Source organism: Watersipora subatra, chromosome 9 (assembly GCF_963576615.1).
Source record: "Watersipora subatra chromosome 9, tzWatSuba1.1, whole genome shotgun sequence".
Lineage (NCBI taxonomy): Eukaryota > Metazoa > Bryozoa > Gymnolaemata > Cheilostomatida > Watersiporidae > Watersipora > Watersipora subatra.
This window is the reverse complement of record NC_088716.1, coordinates 50,277,726-50,298,935: the sequence shown is the minus strand read 5'-3', so window position 1 is coordinate 50,298,935 and position 21,210 is coordinate 50,277,726. Positions and strand designations below refer to the sequence as shown.

Genomic DNA, 21,210 nt, shown 5'->3' with positions numbered 1-21,210 from the left:
AAGAAAGGGTACTGATGGTTGAGAAATGCAATATTAGCAGTCAAATGGCACTGCAGTGCAATAGGATAACTGCAATGGTAGCTGTAATGTACTGGGTGTGGGTGTTATTATATACAACAAACAGCAATAATGAAAGGAAAAGATATGTTTATATCTCTCCCCCTGCAATAGGAGAAATGCAATATTAGAAGTAAAATGCACTGATATTATTAGAATAACCAATATTTTTAATATAGTAATACAGTAATAATAGAAAACCAAAGAACAATTTTGTTTACATTTAAAAACGTCATAGCTAGCAATATCAAGAAGTATCAAGAAGAATATCCAAACTTATAATTAAATATCGTAATCTCATAAAAATCGTTAGAAAAAAATATCGTCATTTCCTTTACTTACACTGCGTTGGACATCAGTTAGAATACCAAAGTACTCAAATGTGTCCGAAATGTCAGTTAATTTGAAATCGGCAAAAATGAAACGATTTCAGTACTCCTATGTTAATTACCGAAACCTTTGGCAATTCGACAGACAATAGACTGGTGAAAAGTGCACGTTATTTTTTCGTGAAATGCGCACGACTTAATCATTCTATTCTTTGTCGCTCGGCGTTTCAATTTCCGGTCTTAACTTTTATAAAAGTGAGGCTTAGCAAGTTTTAATAACGATTTTCGGCCAAATAAATCTGTCTATTTGTGTATAATCCGATCAGATGGGTAAGTTTTAAGATAATAACGACGGTTTAGATAGACTTGGTAACATATTTAAATAGGTTTGTATGTGTTTTGTATCGTTATTATACTTTGAAGACTCTACAAAACGATGGTTAAATTTGTTGATGAAATTTTGATACAAGGGTTCGTCTCAATGTTGATGAATAATTTTTGGGAGTTGTGTGCACATGTGCATTTATCATAAATCTCCCAACCAATCGCTTCGCTCTGTTTGATCGTGGGACTATTTATATATATATATATATATATATATATTTATAGATATATAAAATTAAATATAAATAACAAAAAACTCAATTCGTTCCACTGTTGGCACAGTAAGGCAAAAATTTCATATAGACCCATAGTAAATATCTAATGCAAACACCCCCTAGTGAATATGTATGTACTGTACATATTAACAATTAGTAACAAAACAAAATGTTAACCTTATTAACTATAGTTAACTACAGTAACTTTTGCGTGTTTACTGGTTATGATCTGCAAAAAAATGGAACGTTACAATGTACTATGTGCAGTACGTACCGAAGGAGGTTCTTACCTTCGAGGCAGACGTATAAGATAAACGCTAAATTTAAATTAAATAAATTTAGCTTACTATGTACATACTTAAAGTTAAGTTTTAGTATGTATTTTAACTATTTTACCGAACTTCAACTTTTTCATTATCTGAATTTTGTCCACCAAAATCTTTTTGATATCGTATGGCAAAACATATTTCATAGGAAGAGGGCGAAAAATCGTCACGTTCTACATCGTCGGGCGAAAAAATCGTTTAACGGGGTCATCAAAACTGGAGGGTGTCCTGTATTTTTAAAACATTTGAAGCAATCCTTTTTGTTGCATTTGCCAAAAGATTTTCTGGCTGCCAGCAGGACTGCCTGCTACTGCGTGAGGACAATAATTTACTGAGCATGTATAGCATAAAACCCTAAAATCTTTTTGTAACTATGGTAAGATGTTTATTTATCACGTTGTGACGCCTGCGTTGCAGCTAACATTGTTTGCTGGGATGTGTTATTAGCATACTAGAACTCATTTCATAGCTGGAAAACTTAGTATGTTTAGCAGTGTTTACCAAATATCCTACAGAATGAAATTATTAGCGGAGTTAAATTCCACGAGAATTGTCTTTTCATGCATATTCGCAAACTAAATTATTCGCGGATGAACACATTCGCGAATAAATTGATCTGTGAAAGCAGCTAGCATTAGAGTAAAACCTTTTTTAGCTAAGAAAATTATGTCGATCATGCTAAGCTATAAATTTTCGACTGAATCCGGAGGTTTGCATGAATATTCATCGATTTGGCGGCCTTTGGTGATCCAACAACTTGTGATATGTTACGAGTTTTTTCAACGTAAAGAACTGCAGGAGAGATTTTTGCGATGATTCACCGCACCGAATTCCAAATAACTTGTGACAACCTTGAATAATTTTGTAAATAAGTGTGATGCATTGGCAGTGGACTTAACTTAAAGCCCCGTCGATGTTTTTAAAAGAGTTTGGAACTAAGCTACGTTTACTAACTCTGCCTAGCTACTAGTTTTTAGTTTGAGTTAGTAGCTATTCTCCCTTGTGTTAAAAATACAACCAATTATTTGGGGATTTTAATAATTCGCGGAATTGACTACGCGATTTCGCAAATTATTAAATCCATCAAATAATTTCATCCTGTAGGGTATAAATTATCGTCATTGCCGATTGTCTAGAAATGGAGATTTAGCTATTTTTGTTACACATTTTTCAGAAATCTCAATACTAAAATTGTTGCAGGAAGGAGAAAGGTTTAACAAAAGGTCTTTAGTACAGCTATATGTACGTACATGTTCACTTTGCGATGAAATGCAGCCATGCTCAAGGGTGCAGCTGACTTCTGGTGTCTGTTACAACAGAAAAAATAGACTGCAGACCTAAATTGTGTATAGTTTGTTTCAAATTGGTCATAAATCCAAATGTTTCCACATTGTTCAGTTTACCTAGTTTGTGGCTTTGGGCTAATTCTACATGAAACTACATTTTAGATTTTCTTCACACGCAGACTGTGTTCCTTACAAAGATTTGAATATTCTTGTAGAATATGTGGCTGATTCAGTGCCACGAGAAATGGCAAGCCTATCTTCGTTGCCTTATAAACCGCAATCGCTTCATAAGCGACAATCGCCACATCTATTTTAGCCAGGCTTCTTTGCCAGAGCGTTGTCATCGATCGGATTGCTAGGCAGACTTCTCAACACATGTGCAAGTTTATGTACATTGAACACTCCTTAAATATTTTCTGTTGTATTGCATATCAAATATATAATGTATATTTTATAATTATAGAATTTTACATTTTGACAATGTTTGCTGTAAAAAGTACCATAAAAATGTATAATAATAATATAATTATTAGAATATGCTAATCTTACTACCTTTCCTTTTGTGTTAAAAATTTTGAGAATAAGATTCTCGGTGGCAGCACTATTGTAGGTTCTCTTTACACCTACTAACTTTATGATTTTACAAAGTGTTGCAAGATCAGATGTCAGTCAGTATTTGCTGTGAGAACCTGCTCACTCTTGTCACCATTTCTGGGATGCGATGCTGTGTGTGGATTGTTTCTTGCAGTAAATAGCTGTCCATGACGTGACTTGACGTGGTTCTGCATGCTACATTTAACTCTGAATCTCTCTGGGCACTTTGGGCAAGGGAACGGCAGCTCTCCAGTATGCATTCTATCATGAACCTATAACGAAGAGTCAACTGTTATTCATCATATTAGTCAATATTCAGCTTCATTGGGCAAAACTTGACCTCTCATTCTAGTTTAGGAACAGCCAAAGTTATAAAAAAATTTTTGGTTCACCAGTTTTAGGTCAGGCTGGTAGATATCGAGAAAATAGTTGGTGGGATGGCTGTTGGTTGCGACGAAGTTGCAGCTAGTTTTCGATTCTTGGAATGTTTCTGATTTTGTAGACCGTATGCTCAAACTGCAATACTGCTAAAAGGTCAAAGGTCACATGTATTTCAATTTTGATTGAACCCCAGGAAAATTCCTTACATATTAGAGGTCACAGCCTTCAGCCCCGTTAATTCATTACCATCATACATTCATTTTAATTTGGTATTTATCTCTTTTGACAATTATATCACACTGATGAAGTACAGTTAAACCTCAAATTTCTGTAATCTATTATTACATACACGTACAAATCATTCAACATACCACAGAGTTTGAGCCAATGTTGGTCTGAAACATGCGTATTAATTTCCAGCTTACGATATTTCTTTTTTTCAATCATTACATTTTTCATGTAAAAGTAAAGGATCTGGTAGAAATAAAAATGACGTTTTTAAAAGTGACAAATAAAAAATTTGTAACAAAAAATATAAAAAACAAAATGTTTTTTTTCATTTTTGTCCTAGCAAACACAGACATTTTACACATTGCAGTATGTAATAAGCAAGTCATACTACACAAATATTAAGAAATTGGAAGTTATCTGCCCTCTCCATTTTATCCTTATCTAATATATTGCATGCAAGTGATATATCATAAGAGTTCAAAAGCACGCATCAGATTGGCTGTCTGCGTGAAGCAATAATGAGTTGATTATTCAGTTGGCTGGCATGTTACATCAAATCAGTGTATTGACCTTGGGCACATTGTCACTCTACAGTCTGTTTGGCTCAAGTGTAATTGCACCGGATATGTATCCCAACTACACTCTCTCTATCAAATTTCATTCCCAAAAAACTTCTACTAACTCTTACTTATATGAGATGCAAAATTCCATTGTGGGGTGAATATTAAAAGACTGGGTTCCGTAGTGTTGCAGAATAAACTGGCGCTACAGTACTCAAGCGTTATGCATTTGCTATATGCCAAACTAGTGCGGATCATACCATCGCATCATCAGTTGACACACCATCACATGCGGTGATCACATGCTTTTGTTTTATTGAGACGCGTTGATGGTCAGTAGTATAGAGTGTATGATATTTGATAATGTGATTGAAATCTGTGAAAATGACACAACGTTTGGGACCTACCGCTAGGTTGTACTTGTTACTAAAGCTCTTCTTGCACTTGGTACATGGCCAGAGAGTTCTCTTCAGCTCTGTGTGCAGCAACTCATGCCGACGCAACAGCTCTGGCTTAGCAAAGATTTTGGCGCAGTACGAGCACGTGTGACCTCCACCCACAGTATGTATTATCTACAAAAGAGTACCCATGTAACAAAATTTGAAATAATATTTCTAAAAACACGTTACTGTATCGAAGGCTTTGTATCTGTTGTATCTTAGTTGCTACAACATTTACACTAGCGACAAGCAAAATATTAAACTGCTATTTCCCATTGATTTCCAATAACTTTAATAAAACTATAGTAATAATTACCTTGTGTCTTTTCAGGCTTGATTTGTTACGAAAACTTTCATTACACATGTTGCAATTGAAGGTGTTGTTAAAATGGGCATGCTCTTCTTGTATATGGCTGTTTAAATGTCTTTGGGGAGCAGTTTCAGAGTAAACTGGAATTGGTTTCCAGTCGCCATCTTTGCTGTCTTGCAGAGGTGTGGCAGTTTCCTAAATATAGTAATACAGATATCTCATGATTAACCTTTTTATTTTTATCTCCTGTTCAAACACTTCTGGCCAATTCTACAAACCATTGCAACCGTTTTACAAATATAAACCATATTGTAAACCAAACGTATGTATCACTAAAAATTAGTATAATGGCAAAATGCTATTATAGTGGCAAGGTTTAAAAATTGCCATTTTTTGTCAAAGTCAATGAAGCTGTACAGTCATACCTTGACATATATAAGTGTTCCAATATACAAAAGATTTGAGATAAGAGGAAGACTGCGTGAAAGTTTTTGCTTTCAGATACAAGACAAATTTGAGCTGTGATCATGCGATACGGTTCTTGATACTACTGCTAGGTACTGCTAGGTACTGCTAGGTACTGCTAGGTACTGCTAGGTACTGCTAGGTACTGCTAGGTACTGCTAGGTACTGCTAGGTACATGGCATGAGAGAGGCCCCTTACGAGAACATCATTGTTTGGTGATTCTCGACAATTCAGTTTGAAAGAGTTAAAAAGTTTGACTAAAACTGAAGACAAAAGCGAGTCTAAATGTGAGGCAAAAAGAGCCAAGTTAAAAAATAATAAAAAATGAACACAAAGACAAAATTCGAATTAAGTTTACTGTAAAATTAAAACTTATTTTAAGTGTGTACATAAGAAATTAAATTTATTTACGTTAAATTTGAAGTATGTTATGTTACAAAAATTTGTCACCGAGGTGTAGCGTATCGAACGTGCTGCCATCAAGTCTTTGTCATACTCTCGTTAGCCGCTACCATTTGTCTCAAGGTAAGAACTCCATACAGTATTGTGCAGTGTTACATTTTATTGCAGATCATAGCCATTAAATAGGTATTTATTATATTGTGAGCGTGGTACTGAATTACAACAATTAAAAGCATGTTTTGCGTGATTTTTCAGAAGGTGGAAACAGATTAATTAGCATTTAGTTATTTTATATAGAAAAATTAGAGTTGAGATACGAAAAGATTGTCATATGAGCTCAGTCCCGGAACGCATTAAGCTGGTATCTCATGGTATTACTGTGTTCTAACTTAAAATCATATATGATTGAACAAATAAATACATTTCTTGAAAATTATTTCAGGTTAAAAGCTAACGCTTTATTTCAAATAGGTTGAAAATAGCCTAAGTACCTAAAATAATTAATTGTTTTGTCATAGAACGTTTACTACGACCTGGAACCTGCTTCACAAAGTTATGTAGTAAAACAGTTTATTGTTCATAAAGGGATCAGCCTTGATCAGCAACAAAAGTAAAATGATGTCCAGTTCTATTTGCTGTCTTTCAGCTAAAATATTATTCATGACACTCCCAGATCTACTTCCGTAACTAAATAAATGACAGTCAGCTATGAGATTTGGAGTTGTTTGCTATATTACCATTTACAAGCGGGACAACTCTTATTGCTGAACAACAATGGTAGTGTTTTCAAACCTGTGACTTAGATTGGTTTGAGCATTCGTCCTGCATATGATGAGTGAGGTTTGACAGCAATACTGTTAGACCACAGTCAGGACAGCTGATATCTGTCACACCATTAGGCTTGGCAGCATTTTCTGGTGTCAATCTCTCATTGTCATCTTTGATGCTGGTTGGATTTTTGTGGCAGTTTAGAGGTTGATCATTTTCTTCCAACTGCACCATTTCATCATCAGCTGTTTTCAAGACACAATTGGTTTTTAAGCTGTTTTGGCTACAAAACGAGCTAATATAAACCTAAAACTCATTTAAGCTTTTTTTCTGCAGCTACGGAAATATACCTGTATTTTCAGTTTCATCAATTACGTTGATGGCTTCTTCAATATCGTCAGGATCCTCCTGTTGACAGGATGATGGAGTAGTCTAAAATAGCCAACAGCTGATAGTTCTACTAGCTGACACAAACCAAACACTTTGACATAAAGATAGGGATAAGGCTTTGGCTATATTTGCTGTAATGTAAAATTTTATCAACTCGGCAACAAGTTATACCAAATTACATGCCAGGTTTTGTTAACTGTAACTTTTTAATTAATCAAAGTTTTTATTTTAAATAGATAATTTTAAATAAATTGTTTGTAAAATAACTAAACAGATTAGCATCTGCGTAACAATGCTATAAAATATATACCAAACAATTATAATAAGATTAGCCTTGCGTATTTGGGTTGTTCAAAGTCAATAACTAATAATTAAGGCTTGGGAGAGTTGTTTGAGCAATAGTGTTATTGTAAGTCTTTAGAACACTTTAAACATTCATTTGGCAAGACTAGAAGGCATGTCGATAAATCTAAACATGCCTATCTCTGTTGCTAGCGAATGTTATAGCAAGCCCATCGAAAAAGTAATTTCACTTGGAGATTGGCAGCGGTACAGGACTTCCAACATCTTGTGGAATCTTGGCCTAACCAGCTTCAAATTTTAACAAGTACCTAATTTGCTTTGACCTAGTTAGGTTTGACCTAGTTAGCTTTGACCTAATTAGATTTGACCTAGTTAGCTTTGACCTGACTGGTAACAACAAGTTAAGCCTTAATCATGTTCATTCATTAAAGAGAACAGGTTTTCAATGAAACTCAAAACAAAACATTGCTTCTCTGGGTGGTTTATCTCACCAGAATTTCTCCAGCCATTTGTTCGAATCACCATTGAACAAATTAATTTTAACTCATTTTTAGGTTCCTTTACAAACTCATCCCCAGTATAAACTAAACATCAAACTGAAGACACAAAAGCAAATAATTACAAAGAGTAGACAACTTCTAAGATTTGTGTTAGCATTGTTCAACCCCAATGTAGTCGCTTGTATAGTAGTAGCAATCTAGAAGGGTGGTGTTTTATCAAGGTTTCAATTTGTTGGGTGTGTGGTTGCCAATTACTTATGGATTTAATACAATGTTTATGAATGTCTGGAGCACATTAAAGTTAAGCTAGTTTCAATGATACAATGCTAGTTAATTTTTTGAGTTTAAATAAAATTTTCATCTCTACTATCATTAATCCTGACCAGAACTTTACATTAAAGAAATAGTTTGCTTCAAGTTAGCAAATTCTAGTCAAACTTTAACCTACCTCCGGGCTCTGGACGGTATCAGTTGAGATTGGACTAGCCCTTGCTGTTAATTCTACTGGCGTCTGTTTGGGTGCTGCTTGCTCTGCTACTGTCTGTTTGAATGCTGCCTGCTGGTTGTAACTGTACAAAAGTTGATTGGCTGTCATTCGGAAAACATTCCAATAAGGAGCTGAAAATGCATTTCCTCCTAAAATAATAAAAACGTATCAAGGTAGTAAAAGAAGCTTCCATGTTCCAACCAAGTTATTCGCAAATCTTTTTTTTTTAATTTTGGAAAATCTACTTTCAAATACCTAGGGAGGGGTGTACACATAACAAGGGATCAAGAAAATATCTTCCTCGAAATGAATACACAATAAACATTCCGTACACTTACTTATCCATACACTTGGAGTTGTCTGCTACCTGTGAGTTTTTAGATATATGACTAACACGATAAATATTCTACAGAAAACACTCAAATGAATCCAATTCTCAGCGATATTTTTAGCACACACTAAATATGTTTGTTATAAGACACACGTTCGGATATCATAGCCTGTAAATATCAAAATACTTTTAAAGATATCTGTTGATTCCATCTGCTGATGCAACGCCAGACAAGCGCTTATCAACTGTCTATAGTTTTAACCTGATTCCGTTATCCTGCACCCTAATCAAAGCTAATACCTACAGCGTTTCTCCTAAACTTGTGAGGAGTGTGTGATTGGAACCCTAATGAGATACGTGTACCTTACTGCATACTCCTAAGGAATCTGACTCCCTTATAGATGGATACGTGTACCTTACTGCATACTCCTAAGGAATCTGACTCCCTTATAGATGGATACGTGTACCTTACTGCATACTCCTAAGGAATCTGACTCCCTTATAGATGGATACCTTACTGCATACTCCTAAGGAATCTGACTCCCTTATAGATGGATACGTGTACCTTACTGCATACTCCTAAGGAATCTGACAGCTCCCTTATAGATGGATACGTGTACCTTACTGCATACTCCTAAGGAATCTGACAGCTCCCTTATAGATGGATACGTGTACCTTACTGCATACTCCTAAGGAATCTGACTCCCTTATAGATGGATACGTGTACCTTACTGCATACTCCTAAGGAATCTGACAGCTCCCTTATAGATGGATACGTGTACCTTACTGCATACTCCTAAGGAATCTGACAGCTCCCTTATAGATGGATACGTGTACCTTACTGCATACTCCTAAGGAATCTGACTCCCTTATAGATGGATACGTGTACCTTACTGCATACTCCTAAGGAATCTGACAGCTCCCTTATAGATGGATACGTGTACCTTACTGCATACTCCTAAGGAATCTGACAGCTCCCTTATAGATGGATACGTGTACCTTACTGCATACTCCTAAGGAATCTGACAGCTCCCTTATAGATGGATACGTGTACCTTACTGCATACTCCTAAGGAATCTGACTCCCTTATAGATGGATACGTGTACCTTACTGCATACTCCTAAGGAATCTGACTCCCTTATAGATGGATACGTGTACCTTACTGCATACTCCTAAGGAATCTGACTCCCTTATAGATGGATACGTGTACCTTACTGCATACTCCTAAGGAATCTGACTCCCTTATAGATGGATACGTGTACCTTACTGCATACTCCTAAGGAATCTGACTCCCTTATAGATGGATACGTGTACCTTACTGCATACTCCTAAGGAATCTGACTCCCTTATAGATGGATACGTGTACCTTACTGCATACTCCTAAGGAATCTGACTCCCTTATAGATGGATACGTGTACCTTACTGCATACTCCTAAGGAATCTGACTCCCTTATAGATGGATACGTGTACCTTACTGCATACTCCTAAGGAATCTGACATAGACATCTGAATCCCTTATAGATGGATTTGCACAAAATCTTAGTAGATTTTATCAAAAAGTATCGAGTATTTTTTTATCATTTGCGATTGTTTTTGATGTTTGAAGTGATCTGACTGTAAGGATGTCTTAAAAGTAAAATCGGCATAACTTGGAGGTTAAAGCGCTCAGATCCAGATCGGAAAGTGCGATTATGACGTCTATAATTACAAAGAAACCAACAGAATAAAAGTGTGTAAGGCTGCAACTTGAGCCCAACAGCCGATATTAACGATAACAACTAGTGACGTCATTTCACACGCGTTTTTTTCAAGTATTCCAGCCGCGATCAAGTTTTGTTAATTTTAATCTTGAAACATTCTGGCGGTCAGCTCGTCTAAAACATCAACAACAATCATAAATGATAGAAAAACACTGAGATTTGTTGATAGAGTTTGGTAAAGTTTTGTAAAAGTTCCTCTTCAACTACAAAGGTGGCTAGCCAGTCAAATGGTATCTGAATCTACTTGCCACCCTGCTGTAACACATCATAAAGCCTTGCAGTACAATCGCAGAAGGAATTCAATGACGAGCCCACATATCGGCTAGTCTTTACTAATATTCATGCCCTTACCCTGATAAAAGTTGTTGAGGAATGCAGGGCTAAAGGGAGAGTTCCTTACAGGTTCAGTGACTGGACTAGAAGAGGAAAGTGAAGACCTGCTACTATTTGCTGTTGTTATTGCATTAGAATTTACAGCAAGGGATGGTGTACAATCCTCTATGCGCTGGGATTGTCCGCCATTCTACAAACAGGAGAGGATTTCTTAATCACGATTTTATAAGGATGGAAAAACAATCAATTAGATGAGATATTGGCCCGAATTTGGGAACAGTTGTAGCGCATCCCTAGGAGATATCAACTTCTTTGTCATGTTGCTGGCAATTATGTTTGCTCCTAAGGTTTGTGACCGTTAGTAAACAGAATTATGGAGTATGGCAAACATTAAATTCTTGATTTTATTATACACATCTCAGAGGCTGCCAACTAACTGTTACCCATCATCTAAATTTACAGAAATGATGTTAAACAGATTGTTACAGAACATTCATCACAAAAGAAAAAGCTTGTTGCAATTAACAATATGACGAGTCATTCTCCCTGCTATTACTAACATATTGAACATGTAATGATACCTTTTTTGTGAATTTGCTGATGTTTACTGTTTCCATTGCGCGAATGATGTGAATTAGGAATTGTGCGCAGGTTGAGTTACCGTGCCACAAGTGTTTCGATAGACATTACCATTTTGCAAATCAACACAAGCACTTTGTTAAAAGCGATAAGGAATGCTACGGTAGAGGTCATAATGGCACACTCCTGGCTCGCACCTTTCAAAATGTGTGAAAAATGGTGAAAATGGAATTGCTTTCACATCATTTTCTTGCGCATCATTAGCGAGCGCCGTTTTTATCTTTCGCAAGCATGAAACATTTGATAAAAATTTGCGAGTGCCAAAACTGGTCTGACTTGTGGTATTTTCCTGATTCCATCTGCGAAGGATGCAGACTTGTGGATTAACTATGTCCAGGAAACAAGATTGCAAGCTGCTTTCTAGTACGAACGCTGCTAATTAGGGTTTAAAAATCTAAAAATGTATGATAAGTTATGAAAAGAAGGGAGAAGTTAAAAGTCTTCTCGTTGCTATCTGTTACTGCTACATATTTATAAAAGCCATAGTGTTCTGGGGTAGAACAAAGCATTTGAAACACTAGGTCCTAGGCAATCATCAGAGTAACAGATCCACAGCTGAGTAAACATGGAATGGGTTAGAAAAATATCTGTTTTCTGCAGACACCAGTAATAATTCCAGCAGCAAGCTCAATTTATTGTAAAGATACAAAGGGGAGGGGGGGTTGAACAGACACTTTCAACATCACAAGGTTTGGTAGATAAATTCAGCTAAACCAACCAAAAATGTTCATGCTCAAATTAGTTTAATTCAGTGTAACCTAGACTTGCACTTGATTAGACAACATCCAATATTATGCAACATTCCTTTTACTTTTAAAATGTAGTATATGATGTGATAAGATCATCAATGGGTCTGCCGTGTGTGCAAATTAGCTACAAATCAAACGGTACAAATAGAATCTTTCAACAGTAGAACAAGAAATAGCTGGAACGAGGTAAACACATGGAGTTCAGTTCAGATTCATTTGGCTGCTCGTTACAAGATTTGATTGCTTTGACAAGAGTCGCAGCACTTAAGAAGTTTCACTCTGATTGTGGTGGTGCCACGACTTTAAATTCTCTCGGTTTGCTAATCAACTTGCGGAAAGGCAACTGATAATGGTCAATTTTACTTTGTGCATTTCTGACCAGTATTGTATGCCATTTAGATTGATACAAAGGTCAGCGGGCATATCAGTATTCATGCTTACCATCGCTGACAGCGGATAGGAGTTCCAAAATTTGCTTCTATGTAGTTTAGCAGGCTTGGATTTTCGAGGCTTCTTCTTTGACAGCGGTTCTCTTGAAGGAGACCTGAGATCAGCTGGAGTGACTTGTGGGCTGTTATGGATGCTGTCAGCTTCTCCTGTCGGACTTTCCAGAATGTCCTTACTCTTTCTCTGTACATCAAATGACTGTGTAAATCACTTCTTGATTGGCCAATGAAAAAGTTGGTTTTTTACCGCAAAACCCACTTTATTGAGAGATGGCCAAAAATGCATATAACCAATATAACGCAACCGATCATCCCTTCCATTGTCAATGGCAACCAGTCATGGATCCTTGACAGCTCTACCATTACTAATGCTGTCCTAATTGTGCTGGTATGTTGGTTTGAAGAGATTTCCTGTGATGAAGTGTTTTGAAAAGCATTTACTAGCTGAATCTGATAATAGATATGCAAGTTAAACCATGACCTTTAGCCTTGGCTATACACTATTGTAAGAAGGCAACTCAAGAGCTGTCAAAACTCTTACAACGTTTCCTTCAAACAATCAGATGAGAAAAGAGTCACGAGACCTTTAAACACTATAACTATGATTGTGGAAAGATATCACTGCCTGGCACAGCGCTGATCAGATAAACTATTGTTGTCAGCACTATATGACAGGTCAATGCTTAACAAGCAGGTAATCAAATTACTATAATACAGGGAGTGCTATTGGCTAAAAGGCATCACAGCTTAGATGGCAGCGGAGTCAGATGGGCAGCTAAAAAAGAGTGATGGTATCTCAACCTTTTTTGCTGACTGCTGACGCTGCCGTCAAACCCATGCTTGCTCGTGGAAGGTTTACATTTTGACAGAAATTATGAAGATCAACTTTGGTGTTTTTAATACGCTTAATTTTTTAATTACATACAACTCTGTGGAAAATTCCATTAGCGCAATTCCAAAGAACTCTGAATGCGGGAATGTTTAGAAGCCTCAGTTATCTTCTCTTACAACATCAATACTAACTGTCAGTATATAAAGCTTATTTTGTTCCAACTATGAAAGTTGGATACTTGTAGGAACTTTTCAAAAGAGAAACATTATACTGCTGTATATAATACAGCTGTCAAGAATGCCTGCCACCTGTTTACAGTTGCCATCCAGACCAGGAGAGCAGGCAAAAAAGGACTGTATAAAACTGATTAGTGTGATTAGTCGAGTAAAGCTTCATAACCCAGTAAGACAGTAAGAATTATTGTACCTGGACAGAGGGATTGAAAATAAAGATAAGTGAATATTACAAAAGAGAAATATTACAATGTATAAGATTTATATTGGACTCTGCTACGTTCTGTTCCATATAGCTCAAAGATAGTTAGAAAAAGTATTGTAAGTTATGTTTGTACGAAAAATTACAGTTTGTACTTTATCTTATTTTTGCTGAAAACTGTATTTTTACAGCTTTTCTTATGATGTTATTATAACAAAGTCAACATATTGCTCTCAAATAATGTCATCCAAAAAATAAAAGTTGCTTCTAATAATAGTATAATATAATAATAATAATTCATAATGGATGACTAGTTCTATTATAATTTACAGTCTCCAACAAAATGTTTTTTACTGAAATTCTAGCCGGTTATATCAACTGCAGCATCTCTCCATACAACTGATGCTTGGTTTTGAATGAACTCATACAAGATTATAAAATATTAGCAAAAAAACTTGCTAATACATTTCAGAACTCAGGTGATTTGCTACTGAATTGAATGCTCTTGGGCATGTATCACCAAGTGTTTGGGTATCAAAGAAATGACTTCAGATACTAGCACACCATAAGTTGGAAATTAAAATTTTTCGCTTATGTATGAGCACAGTTCGTAGTACTTCATCACTGGATACTTGAGCTTGTATGAAACTCTGCCAGCTCCAATACTTTTCTACCCTACAGCATATTTATTAGCTTATGTATGACTTATTTCTAGTATCGACAACACATGTGTGTATAATATATATATGTTATATATATTATACACACATATGTATAATATATATGTTACAGATGTATGTTATATATATATATTATATATACCCCTACTTTTCTTAAAACTAACATTTATGGCATATTTCTAAAATTCTTCTATAATATTAATGTAAGTCGGTTTTTGCTATGCAGTGCTGGCAAAGAACAACCGATAGAGCTTTCTGATATACATTTGTGTGTTTCCAGATTATACTTTTGCTGAAAACGTACAACCAGAATCAGCTTGGTAAAGTTATTAAGAGTTATTGAGTTTAACAATAACAATTATGTCAGAATTTTGCTTGGTTTTTCCAAAGAAAATGTTGAATTGATCTCTAGAAATGTAAGTATGTGTGGTAAGTTGTTTCATTCTCGTATCATATTGTTAATATCGTTAAACATCAAATTGACATCTGAACAAAAAAAATTTATTGAAAAGAGTCCTACAGCTGTACGTTGATAGCAAAAATGGAGTTACCAGTAGATTTTCCTCAGTGCTAGGTATTTGGTGAAACAACCATTTGGGCTGTCCATTGTTTATAGATCATCAGTATGAAAGGGTTAGTAGCTCATATTACTGAAAGTAGGCTAGAAAAATGTATTCTGTAGCACTTTATGCACCCTCATAATTATGTAAGACAGGGATAATGAGGCACACACAGAAACCGAAAAACATAAAAAATTTGTCACGCTTCAAAAGTTGGTTACACACTACCTGTTAGCAGGAAGCTTCTAGAATACTTCGTACTTGCGCTTTTCACATACATTAACACTTTTGGGAGAGTCACTACTTGCTATGAAGTCATAGCGTTCATCATCTAAGTGCCTTACAGCAGCTGTTTTCTAAACTAGTAGTAGAATCACCAGTTTATGACGTTGCGCATCAACATCTAATGGCATGTTAAAAAAACTACGAAAGAATTCGGCTAAAATAGACTTGAATTATATATCAGACACTCTTAATGAACTTCATCAACTTCTCAATGTTTTAATGATATAATTCGAAACATTATGCTGCTAATTTGACTTGTTTGTTTCTAAATTATGTTATGGCATTTCAGGCAGCACAAGTGTATAGTGGAAAGCGTCGGGTATGTCCACTGTTCATTTATGCATGCTGGTATACTAACTGCGCACTGTAATCAACAACAGAACACGAAATAAGGTCGCAATTGTTTTATTCATTCGATTCAGAGTTGTACACTTCCCTTTAAGTTCTTAAAGAGCTCATTGCACACAAAAGATGCTTGTCAAGCCCACAACTGACCTCTCATCGAGCCACTTTAATCACAGTGTGTGTACGCAACCTTCACATCAGTTAACACCAATAATTACTTACACAGGAAACGGGCCAAAAAATTAGTATTTTATAGATTTCCACTAGCTGTGTTCAGGTAAGCTCGTTGCACTGTGGTCGGTCATAATCAGTGATTTAATCAAGCTATTTTATCACTGAATATATCCTGGTCATGCCTGTTCATTCTCATTTAGCTTCCAACCACAATGACTATTAAATATTGCTTGCTGCCTAGCGGGTGAAATGCATACAATGTGTCATTAATGATCGCCAATTGATCAAGAGTTTATTGCAAAATAGATGTGAGCCGTTGATATTCCAATGATTAAGATGTACTGACGCAGATGCACTGGCTGATATGGTTGCGCCGAGCCATAAAATGCTCACAGGTGGAGGTGCTGCCAGAAATTAGGGGTAGTGCTGACAAAGCTATCGTTACCATCTGCTAACACAACTCAGCAATTTATCACACGGCTAATCAGGCTCTGGTACACCATACTGTGTGTTGTTAGCTTAAGTAGACAAGTCTTCAATCAACAGAAAAAAATATTTTGAACTGTGTACCCGATACTTGCCATGAGGTTAGAGGGGGGCCGAGCTACCACCCCTACCGTGACCGCTGACATCATTACATAGGATTGCAGCTGGCACTACTCTTATCTGACTCTTTTGAAAAACAACTCATCAAATTCGCATACAAAACTGTGAGATGATGACAAAAATGTGTGTTAATCACCAGAATTAAGATAACGGTGTCAACCAACAACCGACAGCCGACAGCTTGGCATTGTTAAGCTCTCAATCTTTTTCTAGCAAATTTTGCCTTTCGTAGAAGCCCTAACAAATACCAAAAGCTGCCGATAGTTTTAACAGATCATGTCTGCAGTCATGAAACCAATAATATACTTTTAACTTAACCTTCGAGCTATGCTTATGGTTGCTCAAATTTCAAATGTGAATGATGCACACCTATCCTTTTTACCTTAAACATATTAATATACAAATTATTTCATTATATCTAAAACCATACATATTTAATTAATTTTTAAACTTACAAGGTACATGTAAGTAACATATGCAATAAGTTAAACCTACGAGGTAAGTAACATATTCAATAAGTTAAACCTACAAGGTAAGTAGCATATGCAATAAGTTAAACCTACAAGGTAAGTAACATACGCCATAAGTGATGTTTTTGTTTGGAGCAGCTCTTGGTTTTACAGCATTTTATGGAAAAGTAGATTTTTTCAGCAAACTCAGAGACTGAGAAGATATAAACAAATCGAACACAAACAACCAGCTATATGTACATGTAATTAAATGTAATGTAATAAAATGTATATATTAAGATGCTCTAATGCTGTTAAGCTAACGTATCTATCTATATATATTTTTTTGAAGTTTGTCTCATTTGTCGTTCGTATGTCCAGTTAGAGTGCTAAATAAAGTTTTAGAAACAAAAAATTCGCCTTGTACTGGATTTGAACTTGAAACCTCCTTAACCAACCGCCTCGAAACCAACTTAGCCAACGGCGATTACATTACCCACCACTGTTTATAAGCTGCTTTGTGCAATGCTGGGCAATGCAATGCTGGACATTCTGCTAGTTATCCATAGATCCATAGCTGTCTTATACCAGGCTTTCCTACATGTTAACCATAAAGCTTCCTTTTGCATCAGAATATAGTAGACTAATATTGTCCCTTTCTTAGCAACTAGAGACTCCTATATAGTAAACTTGCTAGATACTCTCATACAGTAAACTTACTAGATACTGTCATACAGTAAACTTACTAGATACTCTCAATGAGAGTATCTAGTAAGTTTACTGTATGAGAGTCTCTCATACAGTAAACTTACTAGATACTCTCATATAGTAAACTTACTAGATACTCTCATATAGTAAACTTACTAGATACTCTCATATAGTAAACTTACTAGATACTCTCATACAGTAAACTTACTAGATACTCTCATATAGTAAACTTACTAGGTACTCCCATGTACAGTAAACTTACTAGATACTCTCATATAGTAAACTTACTAGATACTCTCATATAGTAAACTTACTAGATACTCTCATATAGTAAACTTACTAGATACTCTCATATAGTAAACTCACTAGATACTCTCATATAGTAAACTTACTAAAATGCTCGAACTGAAAGCATCATTTAATTCAAAAGGTTAGTCTAAAAGACTACAGCTTGTGTGAACTGCTCTTAACCCTAAAATACAACTCACGTACTTTTAAGCATTTGCTAAAAGAATTCTGTACCAGTGACGTAATGCAACAGGCATAAAATCCAACCATCACCAAATTCCACTCTCATTCCCATTTGTAGACCTGATTTCTAACTTGAGAATGTTTTTTTCTAATTTTACGCTATGTTAAATTATATTCAAAAATTGGCGACAATGTTAGTTTCATTGCTGAAGCCCTTACACTCTAACGAAGGCTGATGTTAACCGCAATGACCCACCTGATTTAATACTGTCAACATTATCACGTGCTAAATTTAGCATATTCCAGCAACAGCTGCGGCTGGCCAGCACATTACAGAGTGGCACTTCCAAAGTTCCTGTTGTATATTACAATGTGTTTACTCATTTATTTGATGATCTATAAACTTTTAAAAAAAATTTTATAAGGTATTACCTACAACAGAGGACAACAAACAAAAAGTGTTAATTTATACTTTGTTTTATTTATACACTTTTTAATTAAAGTCTATTTAAAAAACTCTTCAATATGGCGCAGTATTAGCTTGAAACTTGTGTTGTTACATAACATAACTTGTGTTGTTACCTGTTTGTATAATATTAAGGCTGTAGAAATTACTACCAACTTTACTCTTAAGAGTTTGTTGAATAAATATGAAAATTTCTCATCTTGGCAATTTTTTACATTAGTGTTTTCAACTCATTGATATCCCAAAAAGTGTCAGTCAGTTTTGGAAAATGTTATTTTTGAAGTTAGTAGGCCTACAGGCTTGAGCTTTTATTTGTCTAATTAAAAAAACTTGGAAACTTTCTTCCAATAATAATAATAATGTTAACTATTTGCTTATATATTATTATAGTTATATCATGGATCATAAAACGACATTAAGTATATATAATTAATGTCATTTTATGATCCGTGATATAACTATAATAATAATATAACTACAATAATAATACATAATAATCAAATATAATAACTTAAAATATTAAAGTATTTGCACCAGGTGACTAGCAGAGTTGTCAACACGCTATTTGACCATCGATATAACAGCTTACACCGAGTTGGTCAATCAATGCTTTGTAGCGATTTGCTTAATATTTCTAAACAATGAAGCTTCACACAAGTAAATTAAGAACAAAGAATTACGCTGCCATGAAAGACATAAATAAATCTACATTGGACTCGAAGGCAGCAATTTATATCAGAATGTTTAGACTTTTTAGAACATTATTCAGTTACTAAATACAATTCAAGCTACTCAAAGAATAATGCAGCGTTTTCACACTCCAAATGCTCAGATAAGTCCTGCATCTATCAACACTCAACGTTGTCAAAGTGACTTGTGTTATCTCACCTTTCGTCGCACTGGTTTGAGGCGTTTTAAGATTTCATCACGGAGTGGCGCTATTGTGAGTAAAGTCGACACGATCTGGCTGACGTTTAGCGTCTCGAGACTAGCATAGATCTGGCTGAAGTTCTCTGCCGACAGCGGATTGTTCATCATCTTGCACTCTCAGTCTAAAGCAGAGCAGTAGTCCTTGACTTGTTCACAAGCCTGTCTAGAGCCAAGATCTCAGAGAGTATGAAAAAACAAATGTTGCCTGTCATAATGATTTATTTGTCAAAACCTGCTGGTCTGAAACCGCCGTATTCGGATGATTTCAGGGAAAAACTCTTGTTATTGAAAAGACATTAAGCAACAAGGAAGCTCGATGCTGTTTACAAACAGCCAATGATTTGGCCTTCTGGTAAACAGCTGAGTGAAGGAATACTTTATGTTAGTTCCTTCTATCCTTAACTTTCCTCGTTGGCACATTTCAAAATATCATGAATCATTCATTGGTTAGTAACTGCTGCAGGAATGGCCTGTATTTCATAGCAACAAATAGTATTGTTTAGGAATGTATTAAAATGGTTATTAAAATGAAACTACTAAGTTTTGCATATTAAGCATGGAAGAGCGACATGGTTAAGACTGCCTTGCTATAATGATCTCTAGCAGCAAGTTATTTTTTTACAAAGAGACTGTTCATGTAGAAATGATGTCTACAATAGCTAGTTCTTTGCTACTAATTTGACTTCCAAAGTGTTGTTATTGGGTACACAAGCAAACAGAACCAACGTGAGCAAATATATACACTAAGAATGATCTAGTGATGAGCGGAGGTGCTAAAAGTGTCAACAACAGAAATATTATTGTAAAACTAACAGATTTAACTCGGTAAGATATTATATACCTTAACGTAACCTTAGGTACACGTAATACAAGCATTGCAGGGGAAATATTATTGCGAATGTGGCGGATAAATTAACGCTACTCACTGCAACTGCAGACAGTCCTTGTTGAAACTAGGTATGATGACAAATGCGAGACCATATGCGACATCGTGAAATATCACATTCATTTTGTATGCTGGTTTCTCCGATGTGTAACTGATTAGCCAATCAGCTAATAGGACGTTGGGGTTGGCATCAGCAATGGGCTACAGGAAGAAACGTCCTTTATAGAAAGGTTTATGGGAGGTCCTTTATAGAAGGCTAGAAATTGTCTAACCATTGCAATAGTTGATCTATAAATAATATCACAAAAAAGCTTTATGAATTTTTCTTGTGAACTTAAAGCGTAAAAAGATTTATTGGAAAAACCCGCTTTCTCCTGGTGGACCTACTACCAGCCCTATATTTTATCTGCGGGAATTTGATGTTTTCTACAGTTAAGCAATACTTTTGACCAATTAAAGATGAAACGCGAAATTTCAGTAAATTTTATCAAAAAGTGTCGGTATTTTTCATCATTTTCAAATGTTTTTGATATTTGAGAGGATTTTATTGCCAGGATGTTTCAAGATTAAAACCGCCAAAACTTGATTGCATTTAAAATCATCTTAAAAATTATCAGTTATTCAGATTTTCAATGTTTTTTTAAAGGTTGACTTGCAACAAAATTCACATTACAGTTATTTGGTATCAAAAGAATC

At 35.5% G+C, this 21,210-nt stretch overlaps 2 protein-coding genes across 3 annotated transcripts in view; one reads left to right on the top strand and one right to left on the bottom strand.

Moving 5' to 3' along the window:
- Positions 1-2,950, top strand: part of LOC137404680 (3-beta-hydroxysteroid sulfotransferase-like) — an 80,438-nt gene extending 77,488 nt beyond the window's left edge. For both annotated transcript variants that reach the window (XR_010979731.1, XR_010979730.1), the window contains one exon: positions 2,813-2,950. The gene's annotated coding sequence lies outside the window, so the exon portion shown is untranslated. The remainder of the gene's footprint in view (positions 1-2,812) is intronic.
- Positions 2,951-3,028: 78 nt separating this feature from the next.
- Positions 3,029-20,603, bottom strand: LOC137404676 (uncharacterized). Its single transcript, XM_068090907.1, has 10 exons — positions 20,555-20,603; positions 19,587-19,750; positions 12,683-12,871; positions 10,872-11,043; positions 8,391-8,578; positions 7,100-7,181; positions 6,774-6,994; positions 5,120-5,308; positions 4,771-4,935; positions 3,029-3,463 (listed from the first exon to the last, which is right to left on the bottom strand). Exons 2-10 carry the CDS (start codon positions 19,734-19,736, stop codon positions 3,263-3,265), a joined length of 1,557 nt encoding a protein of 518 aa, XP_067947008.1. The 5' UTR covers positions 19,737-19,750; positions 20,555-20,603; the 3' UTR covers positions 3,029-3,262.
- Positions 20,604-21,210: the final 607 nt, after the last annotated feature.